This window comes from Armigeres subalbatus, chromosome 2 (genome assembly GCF_024139115.2).
Source record: "Armigeres subalbatus isolate Guangzhou_Male chromosome 2, GZ_Asu_2, whole genome shotgun sequence".
Classification (NCBI taxonomy): Eukaryota; Metazoa; Arthropoda; class Insecta; order Diptera; family Culicidae; genus Armigeres; species Armigeres subalbatus.
In genome coordinates, this window is record NC_085140.1 from 335,496,645 (window position 1) to 335,516,981 (window position 20,337).

The 20,337-nt window shown below is 42.3% G+C and overlaps 1 protein-coding gene across 1 annotated transcript in view; it reads left to right on the plus strand.

The window, feature by feature from the left end:
* Positions 1-20,337, plus strand: part of LOC134216969 (protein sax-3-like) — a 144,437-nt gene that overhangs the window by 101,852 nt on the left and 22,248 nt on the right. Inside the window, exon 10 of the mRNA XM_062695724.1 lies at positions 13,348-13,525. Coding sequence (XP_062551708.1) covers positions 13,348-13,525 — 178 coding nt within the window. The remainder of the gene's footprint in view (positions 1-13,347; positions 13,526-20,337) is intronic.

The following is a 20,337-nucleotide window of genomic DNA, read 5'->3' on the forward strand; positions in this document are numbered from 1 at the left end:
TATTTGAGGTTAAATAAAAATGTAAATTTACGTTCATTTTACATGTCGTTTATTTTGCATTACTTTCGTGCGCGGGTGTGTGTCGCTTGCCGTGACCAGCATACCGTAATCAGGATCTCAGAGATGTCTTCGCAGGTGTCTGTTTGCAGATTTTTGTTTACCTTACTCCAAGCAAAGGTATGATACACTGAAAACAACCTTACTTTCTGAGAGTTACAGTTTTATGAAAAATAAAAATATTCTTCCAAACAAGTTCTAAAAAGATTTCTACTTTGTAAACATAGCTATAATCAAAACTCACAATACATTAGCTATATGGCACTGAGACTGGTTTCCTTTTCTGCATCCAAGTACATGTGGCATTCATTAAGTTGGATTCAATTCTCACACACTCATTTTTGTACATAGGGCCAACGTACAAGATCTCCATCCTTGACTTAGACCCACGTCTGATTTCTCTCGACTTCGTTAATTTATCCATAAGGGTTTCGTCACCAGATGGTCTGTTTCTGCTGCGATACCTTGCAGGATTCCAGTCCAGCGTTTGCTTGCAGATTTCGTCTCTGCACATACGTGGTGTGTGGCCAGCTTACGTCCATTCACACTGTGGAGTTGCTATTACTATCGGATTTCAAGGTCATCGTCGATGGGGCTTAGCATTCGGGATTCAGTTGTGAGATCACCGGGCCCGAGCTGTAGAAGGTAGACTGGCTTTGTTTTCCGACCTTCTGCACTGTTTACCCGGCTACCGTGGAGTAGGAGTTGTTTACATCCAACGATTTGTTCTTGTTGACGTTGATGAGTGGAGCGTTCGATCAGGTCATACGCTCTACATGGTAGAATTCTGTTGCGTTGGTAGAGCAGTATCATAATATGGGTCGAGGTCGTTCAATTGTTGTATGTTGGTGGGCTGCGGCCCACGATTTCGTCGATCTCGATGGGCAACAATAACAGAGATATAATACATCCATTCTTGCCTCACTCTAGCGATTCCATTGTGCAGGACTCTGGTTTTCGTCTAGACCTCCCTTGCGTCTAAGGACGCCCCACAGTTTTTCGTGATTCAGACGATCGAAGGCCTTTCCGTTGTCAATCAGTACCAAATGGAAGGACTTTTGAAATTCATTGACCTGCTCCAGGATAATAGTAATCGTGACAGTATGGTTCTCACATGATTGTCCTGGCGGAATCCTGCCTGCTGCCTTCAGAGAATTGTCAACCTTTCCCTATATCCGAATTTTCCTTTTATCCTAATTTGAATAAGTCGTCAAAACTTGAAGAAGTGTTCAAGCCAACGTTTCAGCTGATCAGTTCGACCGGTGAGTGTCTGACATGTTGCGTCTTTCTCTGACATCCACGAATTTGTCCTTGCTCCAATCAGGCGTCGTAAAATATAGTAGAGGAGGCGACTATTGCCAGTTATTGGGGCTTTCTTTCCATCGTCGACCGGGGAGTCCACCCGCGCCCGCTTCTCCCGTCTGCAGCAAGCAGCGTTTGACTTACTTCTCTAGAGCCGCTTTTAGTTGACATTGACAGGACTAGTATTTGTCTCCTCTGGAAATGGATCAGCTGAAAATGGAGACGGTGCCTTTTTGAGTCCGTAATAATCGCAGCGCTGACATCGCGTTTGACTATCATCTTCAAATTGGCGTGATCTGACAACTCATTTCTCGGATTCAGTGGCGGGATGGGAGGCTCGGGCGGTGAATCAACAAAGACCGACCAGAAGATCTAGCTGTGAAGAGATCGTTCGTTGAAGAAATTGGAACTCGGGTAGTGGATGTTCCGGAAGGTGGCAGCGAAGAAGAGAAGTGGACGGCGAAGAATGCTTTCATCAAAACCGGCGAGAATAGCTTAGGTGTGCTGCGCAGCGAAAAGAAATGATGATTGAGAAGTGAAATTGCCTAACGGGTTGCCACTAAATAGCGGGAATTAAAAGGATGGCTTGGGAACAAAACTACAAAAAAGTACAGTTCAATCTGATATATGTTATATAAAAAGTTGGCCTTAGTCTTTAAACATAGATTAATGGTCTAAGACGAGTTTAGTAACTCCATTTAATTTCACCAATTATATTATAAGAATTGGTGGAATTAAATGGAGTTACTTAACTCGTCTTAGACGGTTGAATACATTCCACTAAAAAGATCCTAAAATATTTTTTCCATAGATTAATGAATAATAGCTTATGGTTCGTGGTCCACCGTGTGGCGTAGTTTAACCTTGCAGGTATCACATGACCGTTGGACGACGGCCATTTCCGGATGATGCTTCTGATCCTATTGATGAGTTGCTTCGTGTCTTTGGCCTTCCAATCACATTTGAAAACAAAGGAGCTCGGTCTACTTAAAATCATTGACCAGTTTTCGAAACATGTTCATTGTTCTCGTTCACAATTGTGAACTTTTCCCACGATCTTTGTTCGCTTCCTTCCTGTTTTGATAGCATGTTTCAAACATCTGAACATGTTGGAGTAAAAGTGTGTGGGCGACAATTTTCTGAATATTCTAAGGATTCATTCACATAAGGAAATATTTCTCTGGAAGCAGTAATGTTCTCATAGAAAAGTATTAAAGTATTGAAATTCCCGTTTTTTAGTGACCACCTGTTTTTGGCCAAATGACCTATTCAAATAACTTTTGGCATAGTGGCCTTCGGCCAAATGGCCCTACCCCGCTGGGACCGCTCTCTGATGCTGTAAATCATGAAATTATTCTGAAAATTATGATAAATCATCGAGAAGCTATTGTCAACAGCAGGTTTGGTTGCTGTTGGTGTTTACAAAGAGGCATCAAGCGTAAATCGGTTCTTTTCAGTAGTAGGTACTATTTTAAACGGAAGGGAATTGATTTGAGGCGAATTTTGTTTAAATTGACAGAAAACTCAATAACAATCCTAGCCTTGTGTTGGTAAGCGGTAGCTATCCAGGGAAAGAAAGTGAAATTTTCTTGCAAAATTAGGACATTTGGTTGGTGTTTATGTTTGGAAAGGCGCATGTGTCAAACGACAAATTCGAGAAAAGCGCAAAACGTAAAATTTTAATAAGTGAGGAAAGATTAATTTTCAACCTTTTTGTTTGCTGTCTTCCAATTAATATCTCAGATGTTCTGAAGTTTGTTAAAATCAATTATTTTCAATAATTCGCATTTCTTATCACTAACATCAACAAACCCAAAGTCGGAATGTTTTGAAAAAATTTTACGTGAGGTTTCAGTCACTTGGATAGAGTGAGGGTACCAATATTGGAGGTATTAGTAAATCCGGAAAAGAAAACATTTTTTAAAAAATCGATCGTTAAGCAGAATATTCAGCTTTAATACCTTAGGCAATATACCGTGCAAATTCATATTTCGGACGCACACAAACCACAGAGACCAGACATGGAGGCTCATACAAAATTTTGTTGAAAACATGTGTAAAGCACCGCAGCGCCGCCAACGCAGACTGCCCGACATACAAACTCAATCTCACCAAGCGATGGCGTTAGCTTACACTACGTAAACAAGGTGATACTGCCATCTAGTGACAATTCGGACTGAACACTAGCCACCACTAGCGCTAAAAAGTAAAACACGGCAAAATTTTCACCAACATTATTAGCACACTAGCACCGCGCAACGGGGGCATAACGACATACTTCAAAATGACCAGTACAATGTTTTACACAACTTTGCGACATAAGACGAACGTCTGTTCTCTGTGCACAAACTTCGGACACCCAAATCACAGAGAACAGACGTTCATCTTAAGTCGCAAAGTTGTGTAAAACACCCAGACAACTACACATTGCATAAGAATGCACGATTAAAATAGTTTACCGATCCAAGTTTCATCAAAATCGCATTGTGGTACGAAGCTTATCAGTTGATTTATAAATTTTCCCGCACAGTAGGCTATTTTACGAGTTTATTTCAGTTTCATTTGTTGACATCGCATATGACTGCAAACAAACTCAAATGAAATCGGATTATCTGTCAAACAGAGTTTGTTATCACAAATTACATCGCAATGTATAACGAACAAACTCGCTTAAAAATCGTGCACATCGCATACACTACCGTGCAACGTCGGATAAAAATTACACATATATCGCCTCCACGTTTATACGTAAAAAGCCTTTTCGCGACTAATATACGATGAAATTTGAGCGCATATGCATCGCATAACAGAAAAACTATTCTATTATGCATGCATTCTGGTTGTCTGGGCATTGTACTGGTCATTTTGAAGTATGTCGTTATGCCATCGTAGTGTAAGCTAACGCCATCGCTTGGTGAGATTGAGTTTGTAAGTCGGGCAGTTTGCGTTGGCGGCGCTGCGGTGCTTTATACACGTTTTCAACCAAATTTTGTATGAGCCTCCATGTCCATGTTCTCTGTGCCCAAATTTGCATGGAGGATTTTTTGAAATATTTCACAGAAATGTTTCAACTTTCTCGTCCGGAAGGCTACATGTTTGGAAGTAATTTTGTAAAATTTGGAGTACAGTTAGCCATGTCGTTTTGAAGCAATTGTTTATTTGAAAGGCAAACAGAATAAATTAACGAGAAAAATCAATCTTTGCGTTTAACATTCTTTGGAAATTAGCTGTCCGAAATATGAAACAGTGCGTGCGTGTGTCTGAAGTTCGGTTCTAAAAGTAGTCGAAGAATTCTAGTTTTAGTGCATGTTATAGACTACGAGAGAATGTTAACCTGAGAATCGAATGCTTTGGCCCTTGCCTTTCGGATTAAACTGTACTTGGACATGGTAAGAAGCTTGTGATTAAATCCTTAATTTGTCTAAAAAAGTCCTTAAGTGTCCGAATTATGAATTTGCACGGTATAAAGTTTTAAATTTGCTAACAAAAATGGGATTGTTACTATTTAACATCAACAACTACAAACTTCCATAAGCTGCTTGTACCATTAATGGCCATAAATGGTGGAAAGAATTAATTTTGGTTCCCATATGCGTGCTATCCACTGATTTCTTATGAGACTTGCCACTATTGGTACAACTGCTCCATTATAGGTAAGACAGATTTAGTTTTATTAAGGAAACTAACTCGTTGTTTTACAATGACACATTATAGTTTTTCAAGCAAAATTACGATTACATTGACTGTCAACCCCTAAGCAACGCATGGTCCGTTCTGCTGGTACTAATCCATTAGATCGATTATGCCACATTATCTGATTATGTCCGTTCCTTCAATTGGGGCTACCTGAGTGATTGCCAAGATGTTAATGATATGGTGGACAGTTTCTGCAGTATCATTCAACAAAGGCTGCAACTAAACGAACCTCCAAAACGTTGTCTTTTTTCGCCCGTCTGAGGTACACTTTTTCTTCGGAACCTAAAACGTGTTCAAAATGCCAGTCAACGGAAGCATCGTGCAAAACTGTCTGAGAGCAAAAACTTCCAGCGCGCCAGTAATGCATACCGTCGTTTGAATTCAACTCTGTATAAGGCACATGTTATGAGGATACAAATCAGTCTTAGGCGTAATCCGAAATATTTTTTTGGAAATTTGTCTATAGCAAAAGAAGAATTCGTTCATATCAAGCAATGTGAAGTACGATAACGACAAAGCAAATACACCGGTGGAACGATGTGAAATGCTCGCCATTTTTTTTGCATCAGTGTTCGAGCCAGCTGTTTTCGCTGAGCCACTTTCCTCCATTTTTAATCGATCACTGGACGACGGCATTTTTTCTGACATTTGGAAGCAATCCTATATGTTTCCGGTCTACAAAAATGGTTGTAGAAAGGATGTCAAGAACTATCGTGGAATAACCATCTTGACTGCGTCAAAGTTATTCGAAATAATTGTCAGTGATGTAATTCTTAGCCAATCGAAGAACTACATCTCTACCGATCAGCATGGTTTTATGCCGGGTAGATCAGTCACTTCGAACCTGCTCAACATCACTCACACTTGTATTACTGCTATGGAGAACAAGGCTCAAGTCGATGTTATCTACACCGATTTGAAGGCGGCTTTTGACAAGATCAACCACAATATCTTGTTGTTCAAACTATCGCGCCTCTGAGCAACGACCATACTCACTCCGTGGTCTGGTTCTTACCAAACTGGCAGAAAACTCCGTGTGAAAATTGACACATGCGTTTCGTCACCTTTCTGCAACTTATCTGGCTTGCCATAAGGAAGCAACTTGGGACCTCTGCTGATTACACTATGCTTTAACGACGTTGCATCGAAATAGGGTTTGGATTGCATAATAATCTATGAAGACGACCTGAAAATATATCAAATAGTACGATGACTGTCATCGTCTGCAAAGTTTGTTTAACGTGTTCATTACTTGGTGCTTCTTTTTCTTCTCCTTCTTCTTATTTGCATTACATTCCCACACTGGGACAGAGCCGCCTCGCAGCTTAGTGTTCATTAAGCACTTCCACAGTTATTAACTGTGAGGTTCTAAGCCAGGTTACCATTTGTGCATTCGTATATCATGAGACTAACATGATGATTATTTTATGCCCAGGGAAGTCGAGACAATTTCCAATCCGAAAACTGCCTATACCGGCACCGGGAATCGAACCCAGCCACCCTCAGCATGGATTGTTTTGCTTTGTAGCCGCGTGTCTTACCGCACGGCTAAGACGGGCCTGGTGCTATCAGAACAAATTATCTGTCAGTGCCCCAAAGTGCTCTGTTATGACCTTCCATCGCTCAAAACATCCATTATTCTTTGATAACCGTATTAACCTTCTGTCTGTGCTCAAAAAAAAAACTTACGTTGTCTGTGCTCTGGGGTCATATTGACCCCAAATTGAAATGGTTATAACTTTTTGGTCGTTTGGTCAATTCCCGATTTTTCGGGCTATTTCGAAAGATAATTTAATCATCTTTTAGAATGTTACCTAAGAATGACCATAGGTGGGCGAGTACCTGGGCGGGAAGGGGTTTTCGTAAAAAAGTGTACAAAAACAGTAATTCTTTATGCTTATTTTGTTTATATCTGAAAATCCTACCCATTTTGAACTGCATTTTTCCAACAAGGTTATGCATGAAGGCGTGTATACCCAAATGCCTTAACTCCAAGCAATTCTTGGATGGCCAAGAACATATATTGTGGACGCATTTTAATCTTGGTATCACTAAAAGTATGTCTCGAAGGCCTTAACTCCAGGGAATTCTTGGATGGCCAAGAACTTATACTATAAACGCATTTTATTCATTTTATCACTAGGAGCATGCTTATTCAGGAAATATTTGGCTTCGCAGTCTTGGAGGGAATTAAAAACTATGATTAAAAACATAGTTTTCAATTCCATCCAAGACTGCGAAGCCAAATATTTCCTAAATAAGCTGAATACTACAGTCGAGCGAAAAAGAAAAAAAATAGGAGCATGTACCATATTTGAAACGGAATGGCTGACCTTTGGTTATGCGTGTTGACCCAAAAGCCTTAATTCCAGGGAATTCTTGGATGGCCGAGAACGTATACTTATTTATTTAGTTATTTATTATTATACATCAACAGGCTGGTTGCTGCCCCAATGATGTTATGGATGAAATACAATATAATACAATATAATACAATATTCATAATAAAAACATACAGATAGTCAAGTCATGGCAACACACATTAATATAGCTAATAAGCTTGGTCATTAAAAAACAATAAAATTTACGCCGGAGAACCTCTCGGGACAAATGGAAATCAAACACTTGGGAAACTTGATCGAATATCCGCTGCAAACCGCCTAGAGCTCTTTCCTGACCGTAATTTGTTCGATGGTGTTGGCCTCAACATTACATAGTTACGAAGAGCTCTTGGACGGGCGTTCAGGTTGATAAGCTCAAGAAGAACCTTTGACTCAACCCTGCCTTGTACGACGTCAGCAATGATCAATGCTCTGGTGACGTTCCTTCTAACTTGCAAAGTGTCAAGGTTGATCAGGCGACAGCGGCTCTCATAGCTTGGTAACTTGAAAGGGTCACTCCAGGGCAGCCTCCGAAGTGCGAACCGAAGAAAACGACGCTGAACGGATTCCAATCGTTCCACACCATTGTTGTAGTATGGGCTCCGAACGGCTGAATAGTACTCTAGAGTGGGGCGCACTAAAGAGCAATATAGCGATTTCAAGCAATATATGTCAGAGAAAGTTTTCGCGATTCGAAGCACAACTGCAAGAGCTCTTGAAGCCTTATCGACGACGTATGCGATGTGCTGCTTGTAAGTCAGTTGTGAATCCAGGATAACCCCGCGATCCTTAACGCGATTCACGCGCTCGATTGTCGTTTCTCTCAATTCACTGTGAACGCATTTAAACGTTGACATCACTAGAGCAAGTCTAATTCAAATACATAAAACCAAAAAGTATTCCAACTCTACCGCAACATTCATGTTTGTCAAAAATACTACGCCTAAAATACATCTGATCTTACATGGATAGGGTAACCATATGGTATCCTAAAGGAGGATATGTCCTCCTTTTTCATTAAAAATCAGATGTCCTTCTTTTGCGATAAAATGTCCTCCTTTTTGGAAATTTAAAGAAAACAGTTGCATTAGTAACTATTTCTGAAGAAATTCTATTTCAACTAACAATAATACAACAGAGAACCATTTACAAACAAAACGTTGCACAAGTTTTGGAATAGAATTATTGTAAAAATCCAAAATAAAAGGCTTGAGTTACAGTAATCAGGTGTCGAAGATATCAGAAAAATCGGAATTGAGAGAAATGGGTTGGAAAAAAATGCATATGCTTCTCAAAATTTCCTACGAGCAAAGACATGGTATGTTTTTTGAATATAGAGCAGCCACCATGCCATGTCTTGGATGGAATTAAAATATCTAAAACTAATCTGAACTCGGTTTTGAGTTTTCACTGTTGAGAACTTTGTGGTCATACAGTTGATGGTATTATTCTCATTCACATGTCTTAAATTGTGATTCTCAATGGCATTCAAGAAAAAAAATCCTCTGGTCAATAATGCATCCTGTGTTCAGTTCTAATAGAACCTAACGTTCGTTAGGTTATCTATTGCTAAATGTTCAGAATTGTAAACAATAAACTTTTCTTTTTTAAATCTTGTGAAATGTTGCTGAAGCATATTAATATTCAACATTTGTTCACTGCCAATTTAATTATTAGTTGATTATTAGGGGTGTTAGTTAATTATTAGGGGTGTTTTACCCCATTATAAAGATGGTGCTGATAGAACTAGAGATTCGGAAATGTTTCATCTTGAGTTAAAAAAGTCATCTGTTGTGTTAATGAAGTAGAAGAAGATGTCATATTTATCTCGATTCATAAAAACTTCTTCCAATAGGCTTTGATGTGGAAAATTTAAACAAATATGATACTCTTCATCATACTAAAAACTAAAAATCGATCGATGTTTTTTTATGTCCTTCTTTTAAGCTACGATTCCGATGAATTGTCCTCCTTTGGAAAAAATTCATATGGTCACTCTATACATGGAACAATATACTCAAATACAACTGCTCCCTAGCGCCGCCTTTTGGAAGAAGTACTCATAATACTGAGCACCGCTTGTAGTCATGGACATTCTGAACCACTTTACCTAATACAACTTGAATGTAGCTACAAAGGATCACAAGCTAGAGCCATATTTCACACATCTAAGAATATTGCAAGCACACTAGCGCCACCAAATTCCTAATTACTTCTCCCATCACAGGGCAGTCCATTCCCACTAGACGATCTTTGCTAAAGACATCATCTTTACAAAATCTAAATTTGTTCGATAATTTTTTTTATATATTATTTATATCGGAGTATCTTGAGTAGTCTAGAATAATGGGTTCATACCTAGCGGCCAAATACTAAACTAATCAATGCCTCATATCGCAACACACCCCTTCCTGCATAACCTTTTTGCAGTTCAAAATGGGTAGGACTTTCAGATATAAGCAAAATAAGCTTGAGCTTGGGGCCCTCCTTAGTCGTGCGGTAAGACGCGGTAAGACGCGCGGCTACAAAGCAAAACCACGCTGAGGGTGGCTGGGTTCGATTCCCGGTGCTGGTCTAGGCAATTTTCGGATTGGAAATTGTCTCGATTTCCCTGGGCATAAAAGTATCATCGTGCTAGCCTCATGATATACGAATGCAAAAATGGTAACTTGGCTTAGAAACCTCGCAGTTAATAACTGTGGAAGTGCTTAATGAACACTAAGCTGCGAGGCGGCTCTGTCCCAGTGTGGGGACGTAATGCCAATAAGAAGAAGAAGAAGAAGCTTGAGCTTGAGCTTGATTGACTGCTCGTAGTTGCTACTCCATTATGACCAGATCAGCTGTTCTTGCACAGGGAACCAACAGATGTTTGCTTGGGACTAGCATTCATCTTCAATGAAGTACTGGTGGTCTCATTTCCCAAGCAGCACGCGCAACATCTTTCAAATAGGTGTTTGTTCCTAATAAATTGCATTGAAGACACTGGCAATACATCGAGACACATTAAAGCCACTTCCCAGTTTCAGAAAATCACAATGTTTCATTTCCGTTTAAGTGGCGTCGCAATATTCTACCCATCTAACTTCTTGGGAGGTTTAAAATTCGATGTGTTTCATATCAGAAATAAAACAGATAAGTTGCAGAATTAATAACACTTCGGTTCATTGCTGTTACGACAATGTTTCTGATATGTTGCAAAACACTTTGAACTTAGCTGAGCAGTATTTCATTTTTGACAGTCCCCTGCATCTTCCGTATAAGGTACAATGAATTACAAATGACTGTTGTTTATGTAGTGCACTTGTAGCAGAATCTCCAAATAGAATTGTTGGTGTGATGGTTATAGTAAAAGGTTGCAAATCTCAAGGTCCATGGTTCGATTCCCGGTTGGTTTTTGAGTTTTTATTTTCATTGTAGCCGCAAGATGTTGCAAATAGGCTCCACCTCTTGCGCTTTTTGTGTCACAAAGGAGTTCCAAATACGACGCGTTGTGCATAAGTCAGACCTTTAGTAAGTCACATCACAGTTGTTGTTACTCACTGAGAAACAAGAGGTGTTGCTTGGGTTGTTAGGTCACACTGGCGCCTGCCACGTCAGAATGCAAGTCAATGTAGGGAAAGGGAAGGAAATGATGATGCAATCACTCGCCCACTGCAAGCCGAATATACCTCTGCACTTGCCACGAGTTCATGCGGAATTTGTTGGAATTTTTGGGTTAGGTTCGAGAGGCAGAGGTTCGTCTTGGTTAACGAGCTGCCAATGTGACAGATAGGAGAAAGCAACTGATAGAATTTCTTATTGGATGTAGGAAACGAGCTTTTTCGTTCATTTCCAATTCTAGCAGCTACTACTAGAATAGTCAAGTTGAGTATAGCATTGAAAATGGAAACGGAATGGAAGTCCATTACCAGTTCTAGCGATTGCTAGAACATGAGAAATATTGAGAAAGATACAAAGTAGAAAAATGGAACGGACCTGGGATTGAACCCATGACCTCCTGCGTATGAGGCAGAAGCAGTAGCCATATGACTACCAAGCCCGTTGACTTTCAGATATAAGCAAAATAAACATAAAAAATCACTGTTTTCGTACCCTAATTATCTTTCAAAACAGTCCAAAAAATCCGGAATAGACCAAACAACCAAAAAGTAATAACAATTTCAATTTGGGGTCAATATGACCCCAGAGCACAGACAACGTAAGGTTTTTAATAAAATTAGTCTGTAGAATTTATTTTCAAGAATTTTTCAAGCAAATTTGCAACTAGCGGAAAGATCTCGGCGAGTTTTAACAAACTACCAAAAATTATGAAAATCGGTGGAAAAATAAAAAATGACAGCCGTTCAAAGTAGCCTAGGGTCATATTGACCCCAGAGCACAGAATTGGAGGTTAATGAAACCACACTTCAACGAGCTACGGAGGTTACGGATCATGGAGTTGTGTCGGATTCAAATCTGACGTTCAACGTCCATTATACGACGGTAATTGCCAAGGCAAATCGTCAGTTGGGTTTCGTATCGAAAAATGCAAAGGCGAAAGCAGAACCAAGCGACATTCGTGGCTAGACTACTGTGCGGCGAAATCGACTCTCCATTCAACGAACTCTTCGACAACGATCACTGCTGCAGGATCGATTTCATCGTACGTCCTTTGGACACAACGAAACTGTCTCTGCAATGATCAGGACATTTACAATGGTTGAGAAGCTTTTTGACTTTTGCGAAGCACCCGAACGTTTTAAAAATAGGGTCAAGAGGTCACGAGTAGTGTAACCGTTAGTTTTAGTTTAATAATAGTTGTCAGATAAATTTTAATTAAATAAATAAATAAATTCCATTCCATATAGCTACATAGTCCTACACCATCTTTGCGTACAATCCGATTGGTCTGCACCTTTAAGTTTTTTTTATGATACACGAAAAAGACACCAATACAGATTGGTGGAATCAGGGTTTTAAGTTTTCATGTTCATGCTGTTTATCCCTGTACTTTCAAACGAATACAGTCGTAGAAATTGACATATTACTGACATTATGTACAAGAAATATTGCACCAATTTGTATACTCTTGGGAAGTGAATGTTCGTCAAACATGATCAACCGGTGTGCTTTACAGAAAACTACGTTTTCTCCTAATCATGTAAACCCTGAAGTAATAAAACTACGTTGCGTTCAGCTTTTACATGTCAGTTTTTTCATACTTTCCATCGCAACGAATTATATTTGCACCTGCTCACTCTTTCGAAGGGAAAGTTTTCATACGCATAAGGTATGTTCACAACAGTTTGGTTAAAATTTATGATCCCGTTTCGACGCCTGTCGTAACGTTCGAGAGTTATTGCTTTGTGCCTGTCAACTGGAATTGGAAAACTTCCTTCCAATCTCTCACTTTCCGCTAGGCGTTCGCCAAATCAAATATCGCATTGAAAAGCTGGAGAATATTCGACTCTTTCCTATTGTGGAGTCAAACCCGTGCAGCGTTCATATTATTTCTTGCATATGCATGTCACCACGCTTTCAGCCATGAGTACGTGCGTAAATTTGCGCTCCAACCCCCCATAGGGACGAAATATTACCTGAAAAGCCGTTCGGAGCATCACGTTCTCCAATTTCAACCGGTTAGTCCCCCGAGCCTAGACACGCAAGCACATCGCATAAATTTTCCGCTTCCGAATAGCCAAGCAGTTCCGGTACTTGTTTTGTCGAGATTTGCCCAACTTGACGAGGAAATATTACCGTGCAACCGTGTGTTTTATTACCGGGAAGAACTCGCATTCATGTGGGTATCCTCCACCGTTTCGACTTCGGAATGAATGATTGAAATGTTTTCAAAGCTTCCCACCCCCAAGGTCTAGCGAGTGCCGTTTTATCGTTCAATGTTTTTTTTTCTATTTCTCGTTTTCTCCTACAGGAAATCACGCAATCGGAACGGTACGCAAATTTCCGACCCTTCCGCTGAATCCGAATGGCGTGTGGATCGATCCGGGAGGCGGTGTCTGGCGGCAAGCGTCCGAAATCACCAAGGAAGCCATCACTGACTACGCGGCCGTGTCGAATGCGCCCACGCTGCCACTGCCCGACTATGAGAGGTGAGTGTACCATTTTTCAACAAAATACGAAGCAAAAACGTCGACGCAAAGCGTCTTCATTGTTGATTTAGATCACTTATCCCATCTAAACAAATGCTGGTGGCAAAAAACTAAAAGACTTGACAATTAGCCCACTGGAAAACTATGCATAAGGTTAGAAGGCTAAACGTCTTAATGACTCGTAGGCTAGAGAACTAGAAGACTACAAGACCATAAAGATTAGAAAATTTGGGGGCTGTAAATCCAACAGTGACATAATAAGCCCTTAGAAAAGTTTCAAGCGCAACGAATACAGCTGACACCATTTGTGCAAACAGTAATGAAGCCGGCAACCTCACTTGTTCCGCAACCCCGACTCCCCAACATAAAAGTTTGCACATTTTCTCAACCGACAAAACAACAATAAGGCCTCACCACACCCGCACCAGTTCAAACGACAGTCAACCCATGCGACGATACCGAAAAGGATCCACCTAGTTGATGATGGTGAAAATTGTAAGCATTGGAACTCTTTGGAACTTACTGTGCGGCTGAAGTAATGAAAGCTTCCTCCACTAATGCTTACTAATGATTGTTTTTTTACCCTTCGATGCCGGAATGCGGAAATTTTGTATGTGGGAAAACTTTTATCGCTATCACAATGCAATGCGACGACGACGACTGCTGGTGGTAGAATCGTTAGTTGGCGTTCCGGTTGTCGACGGCGCGGCAACGGAGAGCTATCATGAAATAGGATTGTGGTTTCTGCGGAGGTGTCATTAAAAGTTGTCTGCCCGGGGTACGGAAAGCGAACGAATGAACGAACGATTCACGCTGCTGCTGCTGCTGGTAGGAACGATGTAAAATGCCGAATAATGAGCTTAGAGGTTTCCCGCATTCGGCTCGGTGCCGCGCCGTTCGGGTTTCGTTGACCCAGTTGCCGGAAAATCGAGGAATTTGTGCTATTGTTTGCGAAAATTATGGCGGAACTCGTGCTCCTCTATTTCAGGGGGTGAATCCGTTGACGCGCTTTATTGGCCAATAAAAACAATCTGAACACGCACCGATTGAGGGCGTTCACACGGACGCTGAATTGATTAGAATCCATAAATTAGGCGTCTGGGGAATTTGGTGGAAAACATTAGCGTAATGTTTGCCATTAGCAATACTTATTTAGTTAAAGACAGTACTAAAAAACCTAAATATTCGACCTAGTGGTGTTGGTGCCTTTTTCGTGCCAAAAAATTCTAATAAAAAGCAAGTGATTGTTTTTTAGCGTGTTTTGCGCATAAGAAATAGTATTTTGGCCATAACTGCTGAGTCTATAGTCCGACAAGATTCTCCGTCGAACGTGGAACCTGTTGAAACTAATTCGGCCAAGCTTAGTTCCAAAATTTCGGACAGTAATCCGGTGAAAATGGTTCTGATCGAGACGAAATGACAAAAAACTAGAATCTTATGTTGCGGAAAACACCAATTGAGAGACATGAAGGCTCTTTTTCTGAAAAGCTTGGTACCGTCACTGCAAGAGGCTCGGAAGCCTCCTTTCAAGAGGCCCGGAAGCCTCCTTTCAAGAGGCTCGGAAGCCTCCTTTCAAGAGGCCCGGAAGCCTCCTTTCAAGAGGCCCGGAAGCCTCCTTTCAAGAGGCCCGGAAGCCTCCTTTCAAGAGGCCCGAAGCCTCCTTTCAAGAGACCCGGAAGCCTCCTTTCAAGAGACCCGGAAGCCTCCTTTCAAGAGACCCGGAAGCCTCCTTTCAAGAGGCCCGGAAGCCTCCTTTCAAGAGGCTCGGAAGCCTCCTTTCAAGAGGCTCGGAAGCCTCCTTTCAAGAGCCTCAGAAGCCTCCTTTCAAGAGGCCTGGAACCCTCCTTTCAAGAGGCTCAGGCCTCCTTTCAAGAGGCTCAGAGCCTCCTTTCAAGAGGCTCGGAAGCCTCCTTTCAAGAGGCTCAGGCCTCCTTTCAAGAGGCCTCAGAGCCTCCTTTCAAGAGGCCTGGAAGCCTCCTTCAAGAGGCTCAGAAGCCTTCTTTCAAGAGGTTCAGAGCCTCCTTTCAAGAGGCCTGGAAGCCTCCTTTCAAGAGGCCTGGAAGCCTCCTTTCAAGAGGCCTGGAAGCCTCCTTTCAAGAGGCTCAGAGCCTCCTTTCAAGAGGCTCAAAGCCTCCTTTCAAGAGGCTCAGAGCCTCCTTTCAAGAGGCCTGGAAGCCTCCTTTCAAGAGGCTCAAGCCTCCTTCAAGAGGCCTCAAGCCTCCTTTCAAGAGGCTCGGAAGCCTCCTTTCAAGAGGCTCAAGCCTCCTTTCAAGAGGCTCAGGCCTCCTTCAAGAGGCCTGGAAGCCTCCTTCAAGAGGCCTGGAACCCTCCTTTCAAGAGGCTCAGAAGCCTCCTTTCAAGAGGCCTGGAAGCCTCCTTTCAAGAGGCCTGGAAGCCTCCTTTCAAGAGGCTCAGAAGCCTCCTTTCAAGAGGCTCCAAGCCTCCTTTCAAGAGGCTCAGAAGCCTCCTTTCAAGAGGCTTGAAGCCTCCTTTCAAGAGGCCTGGAAGCCTCCTTTCAAGAGGCCTGGAAGCCTCCTTTCAAGAGGCTCAAGCCTCCTTTCAAGAGGCCTGGAAGCCTCCTTTCAAGAGGCCTCAAGCCTCCTTTCAAGAGGCTCAGAAGCCTCCTTTCAAGAGGCTCAGAAGCCTCCTTTCAAGAGGCTTGGAAGCCTCCTTTCAAGAGGCCTGGAAGCCTCCTTTCAAGAGGCCCGAAGCCTCCTTTCAAGAGGCTCGAAGCCTCCTTTCAAGAGGCCTGGAAGCCTCCTTTCAAGAGGCTCAGAAGCCTAGGCTCTCAAGCCTCCTTTCAAGAGGCCCGGAAGCCTCCTTTCAAGAGGCCCGGAAGCCTCCTTTCAAGAGGCCCAAGCCTCCTTCAAGAGGCCCGGAAGCCTCCTTTCAAGAGGCCCGGAAGCCTCCTTTCAAGAGGCCCCGAAAGCCTCCTTTCAAGAGGCCCGGAAGCCTCCTTTCAAGAGGCCCGGAAGCCTCCTTTCAAGAGGCCCGGAAGCCTCCTTTCAAGAGGCCCGGAAGCCTCCTTTCAAGAGGCCCGGAAGCCTCCTTTCAAGAGGCCCGGAAGCCTCCTTTCAAGAGGCCCGGAAGCCTCCTTTCAAGAGGCCCGCAAGCCTCCTTTCAAGAGGCCCGGAAGCCTCCTTTCAAGAGGCCCGGAAGCCTCCTTTCAAGAGGCCCGGAAGCCTCCTTTCAAGAGGCCCGGAAGCCTCCTTTCAAGAGGCTCGGAGGCCTCCTTTCAAGAGGCTCGGAAGCCTCCTTTCAAGAGGCTCGGAAGCCTCCTTTCAAGAGGCCCGGAAGCCTCCTTTCAAGAGGCTCGGAAGCCTCCTTTCAAGAGGCCTGGAAGCCTCCTTTCAAGAGGCCTGGAAGCCTCCTTGCAAGAGGCTCAAGCCTCCTTTCAAGAGGCTCAGGCCTCCTTTCAAGAGGCCTGGAAGCCTCCTTTCAAGAGGCTCAAGCCTCCTTTCAAGAGGCTCAGGCCTCCTTTCAAGAGGCCTGGAAGCCTCCTTTCAAGAGGCCTGGAAGCCTCCTTTCAAGAGGCTCAGAGCCTCCTTTCAAGAGGCCTGAAGCCTCCTTTCAAGAGGCCTGAAGCCTCCTTCAAGAGGCCTGGAAGCCTCCTTTCAAGAGGCCTCAAGCCTCCTTTCAAAGGCTCTCAAGCCTCCTTTCAAGAGGCTCAGAAGCCTCCTTTCAAGAGGCCTGAAGCCTCCTCTCAAGAGGCTCCCCAGCCTCCTTTCAAGAGGCCCGGAAGCCTCCTTTCAAGAGGCTCGGAAGCCTCCTTTCAAGAGGCTCGGAAGCCTCCTTTCAAGAGGCTCGGAAGCCTTTGTTCGAGAGGCTCGGAAGCCTCTGTTCGAGAGGCTCGGAAACCTTCTTTCAAGAGGCTCGGAAGCCTCCTTTCAAGTCTGCAAAGATGTTTTCTTCAACCATTTTGATTTTTTTTAAGTTTGAGATGATTTTATTTCCTAATTTACGACGATATTTGAAATCGTAAATTTTTCCAACCGGTAAATTTTGATAAAATTTATTAATTTGTCACCTTTTTAATTTTAATTTTTTTGAAGAAACTAAAATAACTTTGAATAAATTCAAAACAAACTTTTCAAAATTCGGCGTCAATTTTTTTTCAGATTTATTCTGATTAGGGTAAGTGTGCTGGTCGTGGCCACTGCACTAGTTATGACCATAGTTGGAACGATAATCGATCTTTCCGCTTCTAATACTTGAGATACGTCTTCCGGCTCCAGATCTCCGGAAAATCCAGAAGATCGGCCGTCTGAAAAACAACAAAACCCTTGAAGTTGACCAACTACCAGAAGCGCTGTTTAAACTGGGTAATAACCAAAACCAATGTTTGGAATGATGAGGTTCTGCTAAAGGAGTGGATGGCAGGTGTCGTATGTCCCATCTACAAATCGCTGAGTTCAAGCATCTTTAAAATTAGGGTACAGAATATGCCTAATCGTGCCAATAAGACAATTCAAGTAAAATTTTTAAATTGTTACCATGTAAATAATGAATTTGCTTCTTGCATTAGGTTTCAACGTAGATCCATCACATGTAATAATCTTCATATCTCAGAGAAAAAAAAGCCCGTTGCACTCGACGGAGCTGATCATCCCTTCGGACGGACAAATTTTGGCTACGGCAATCCTTCCACTTGGTTACCCCATAAAGGAAGCTGGCGGGAGCTCCATCGTGTACGCATGGATAAACGACATGCCACATTTGTCCAGTTTTTATGTACTCCGATGTTGTTTTTGCTGTCGGAGCATAATTTATGTCGGCCAGCTGGATTCGTTCCGACCAGACTGAGCGAACCAGCGCGCACCACGACAGGATACTGCCGTGCGTTGGTTGGCCCTCCGTCGGCATCGTCATAGTGAGGGTTTTATCGTTTGTGCCATCATTTCGAAGTGCTGCTGCTGTTCTCTTTTTATCGCAATCCTGTACGAAATAACTTGTGTTGGACGTATTTGATCATGATGTGGGGAATCATAAATCTTCAATGACGTTTAGGCCGCTTGTTCAACTGTCATTCTTCGGCACCGATTGCGACGATAATGTTTGCAATTGTTGAACATTCTTTTCTGTTTATTTTATTTTTTATTTTTTAAATACACAAGCGGTTGGAAAAACTGCGTTTTGAAATGTTATCGTAGTCAAATAAATACATGTTATTATAAAATAATTGAATAAGGAAGTTACAAAAGGCTACAAATTTTCACAAAATATATTTCAATAATACATAATTCCGAGGTGTTTGATCATGTTTTCATTCAGCCGACTATTGAGCCGCAGGCTTCGCAGCTCAAGATTCTTCGATAGACATATAAGTCCTAAACATAAATACTAGTATATAAATTTGGGGACTCTAGTAGCCTTATGAGTAAAGAAGATGGCGAGTTCGATTTTCGGTCCGGTCTAGGATGTTTTCGGGTTAGAGACTTTCTTGATACTCTGGGCATAGTGTATCCATTATACTTAACACATAAGATACATACTCTTGCAATGGCGGATATAGAAAAGTTTACGATTCATAACTGAGGAAATATTAATAGAATACTAAGTTGAAAAGCTGTCCAAGTTCCAGTTGGAATGTAGAGACATTGAAGAAGAAAAAGAAGAAATTTAAATATTATCAATATAGAACACAATTTTTCAAAGGTCGGATTGTCATAATTATATAGATGCGAGAAAATTACTTTATCAAACCTGAACAAAATCAACACATGGCTTTAATCGATGAATGCTCTTCAATAAAACATCAAGTCCTATAATGAGTCACGTCACGTAAGTGTGAATTAGCACCATATGTAAACACCAATCTACTACTCATGAACACAGGAGCAATGCTCAAAATTACCTAATAAAACTAGCATCAAAGGCCAACACCGAAAACACACTCTTGTACAGCCATAACAAGTGATACGTGACCCAGCCACGTACAAGACCCCAACCATTCAACGTTTTATATGTCGGGAAAACTGCGATGCAATCAGTGCAACCGCTCCAGCCGAGCCGCCCCTGTCCATTTGACCTCTCCGGTGTGTTGGTTTTCTCCTGTTGGTGCTGACCTGTGCGTTGGTCGCTGCCATGCTGATGATAGTTGATGGCAACATTACAGCTACTATCTCATTAGGAGAATAGGCGCCCTCTTTGGCCTTTGAGTTGCTAGTAGCTCAACGATGACAACAGCAACCAACGGTCGAAGCGTGAAGAGGCGTGCTTTTCCCTAGCTCTGTCACGAAGCCGCACGTGACTTCGAAGACTGAATAGTTGGACAATATGGAAACACATTTGATATGTTTGCTTTCTGAGGGGGATGTTCTCCATTGGATTGTACTCCTAAGGCGCAATTAGCGTTCCCCTGAAAGCTGCAGCCTGTCCTGCAACAATCTTGACAAGCTCAACGGAGAACCAAGGCATCCTCCGGTGACCTCCGAGGACACGCATTGCTTCGCTAATTCAACTAGCAACCACCAGCCTCTGTCTCTTCACGATTGCCGTCGTCGTCGGTGGCGAAGGAGCTTCTTTGGGTATGGCACCAGTCCCGGTTCCGACACTAAATGTTTAACATAAAAATTAATTGCCACTCTGCTCATACGAAATTAACACTTTTGTCTGGAGTGCCGCTTTATTTTATTCCCCAAGTGGTGAACCCTTTTCAGTTTAATGGCTCTGGTAGGATTTGCCCGAAGGAAAATGAGTGTGCTACCAAGAGGGAAAATAGCTTCAGATGTGTAGGACGAATGGTAGGAATGGTCCACGAAATTGCCAATTACATTTTATCACTCAATTTTTACAACTAGATTTGAAAACAT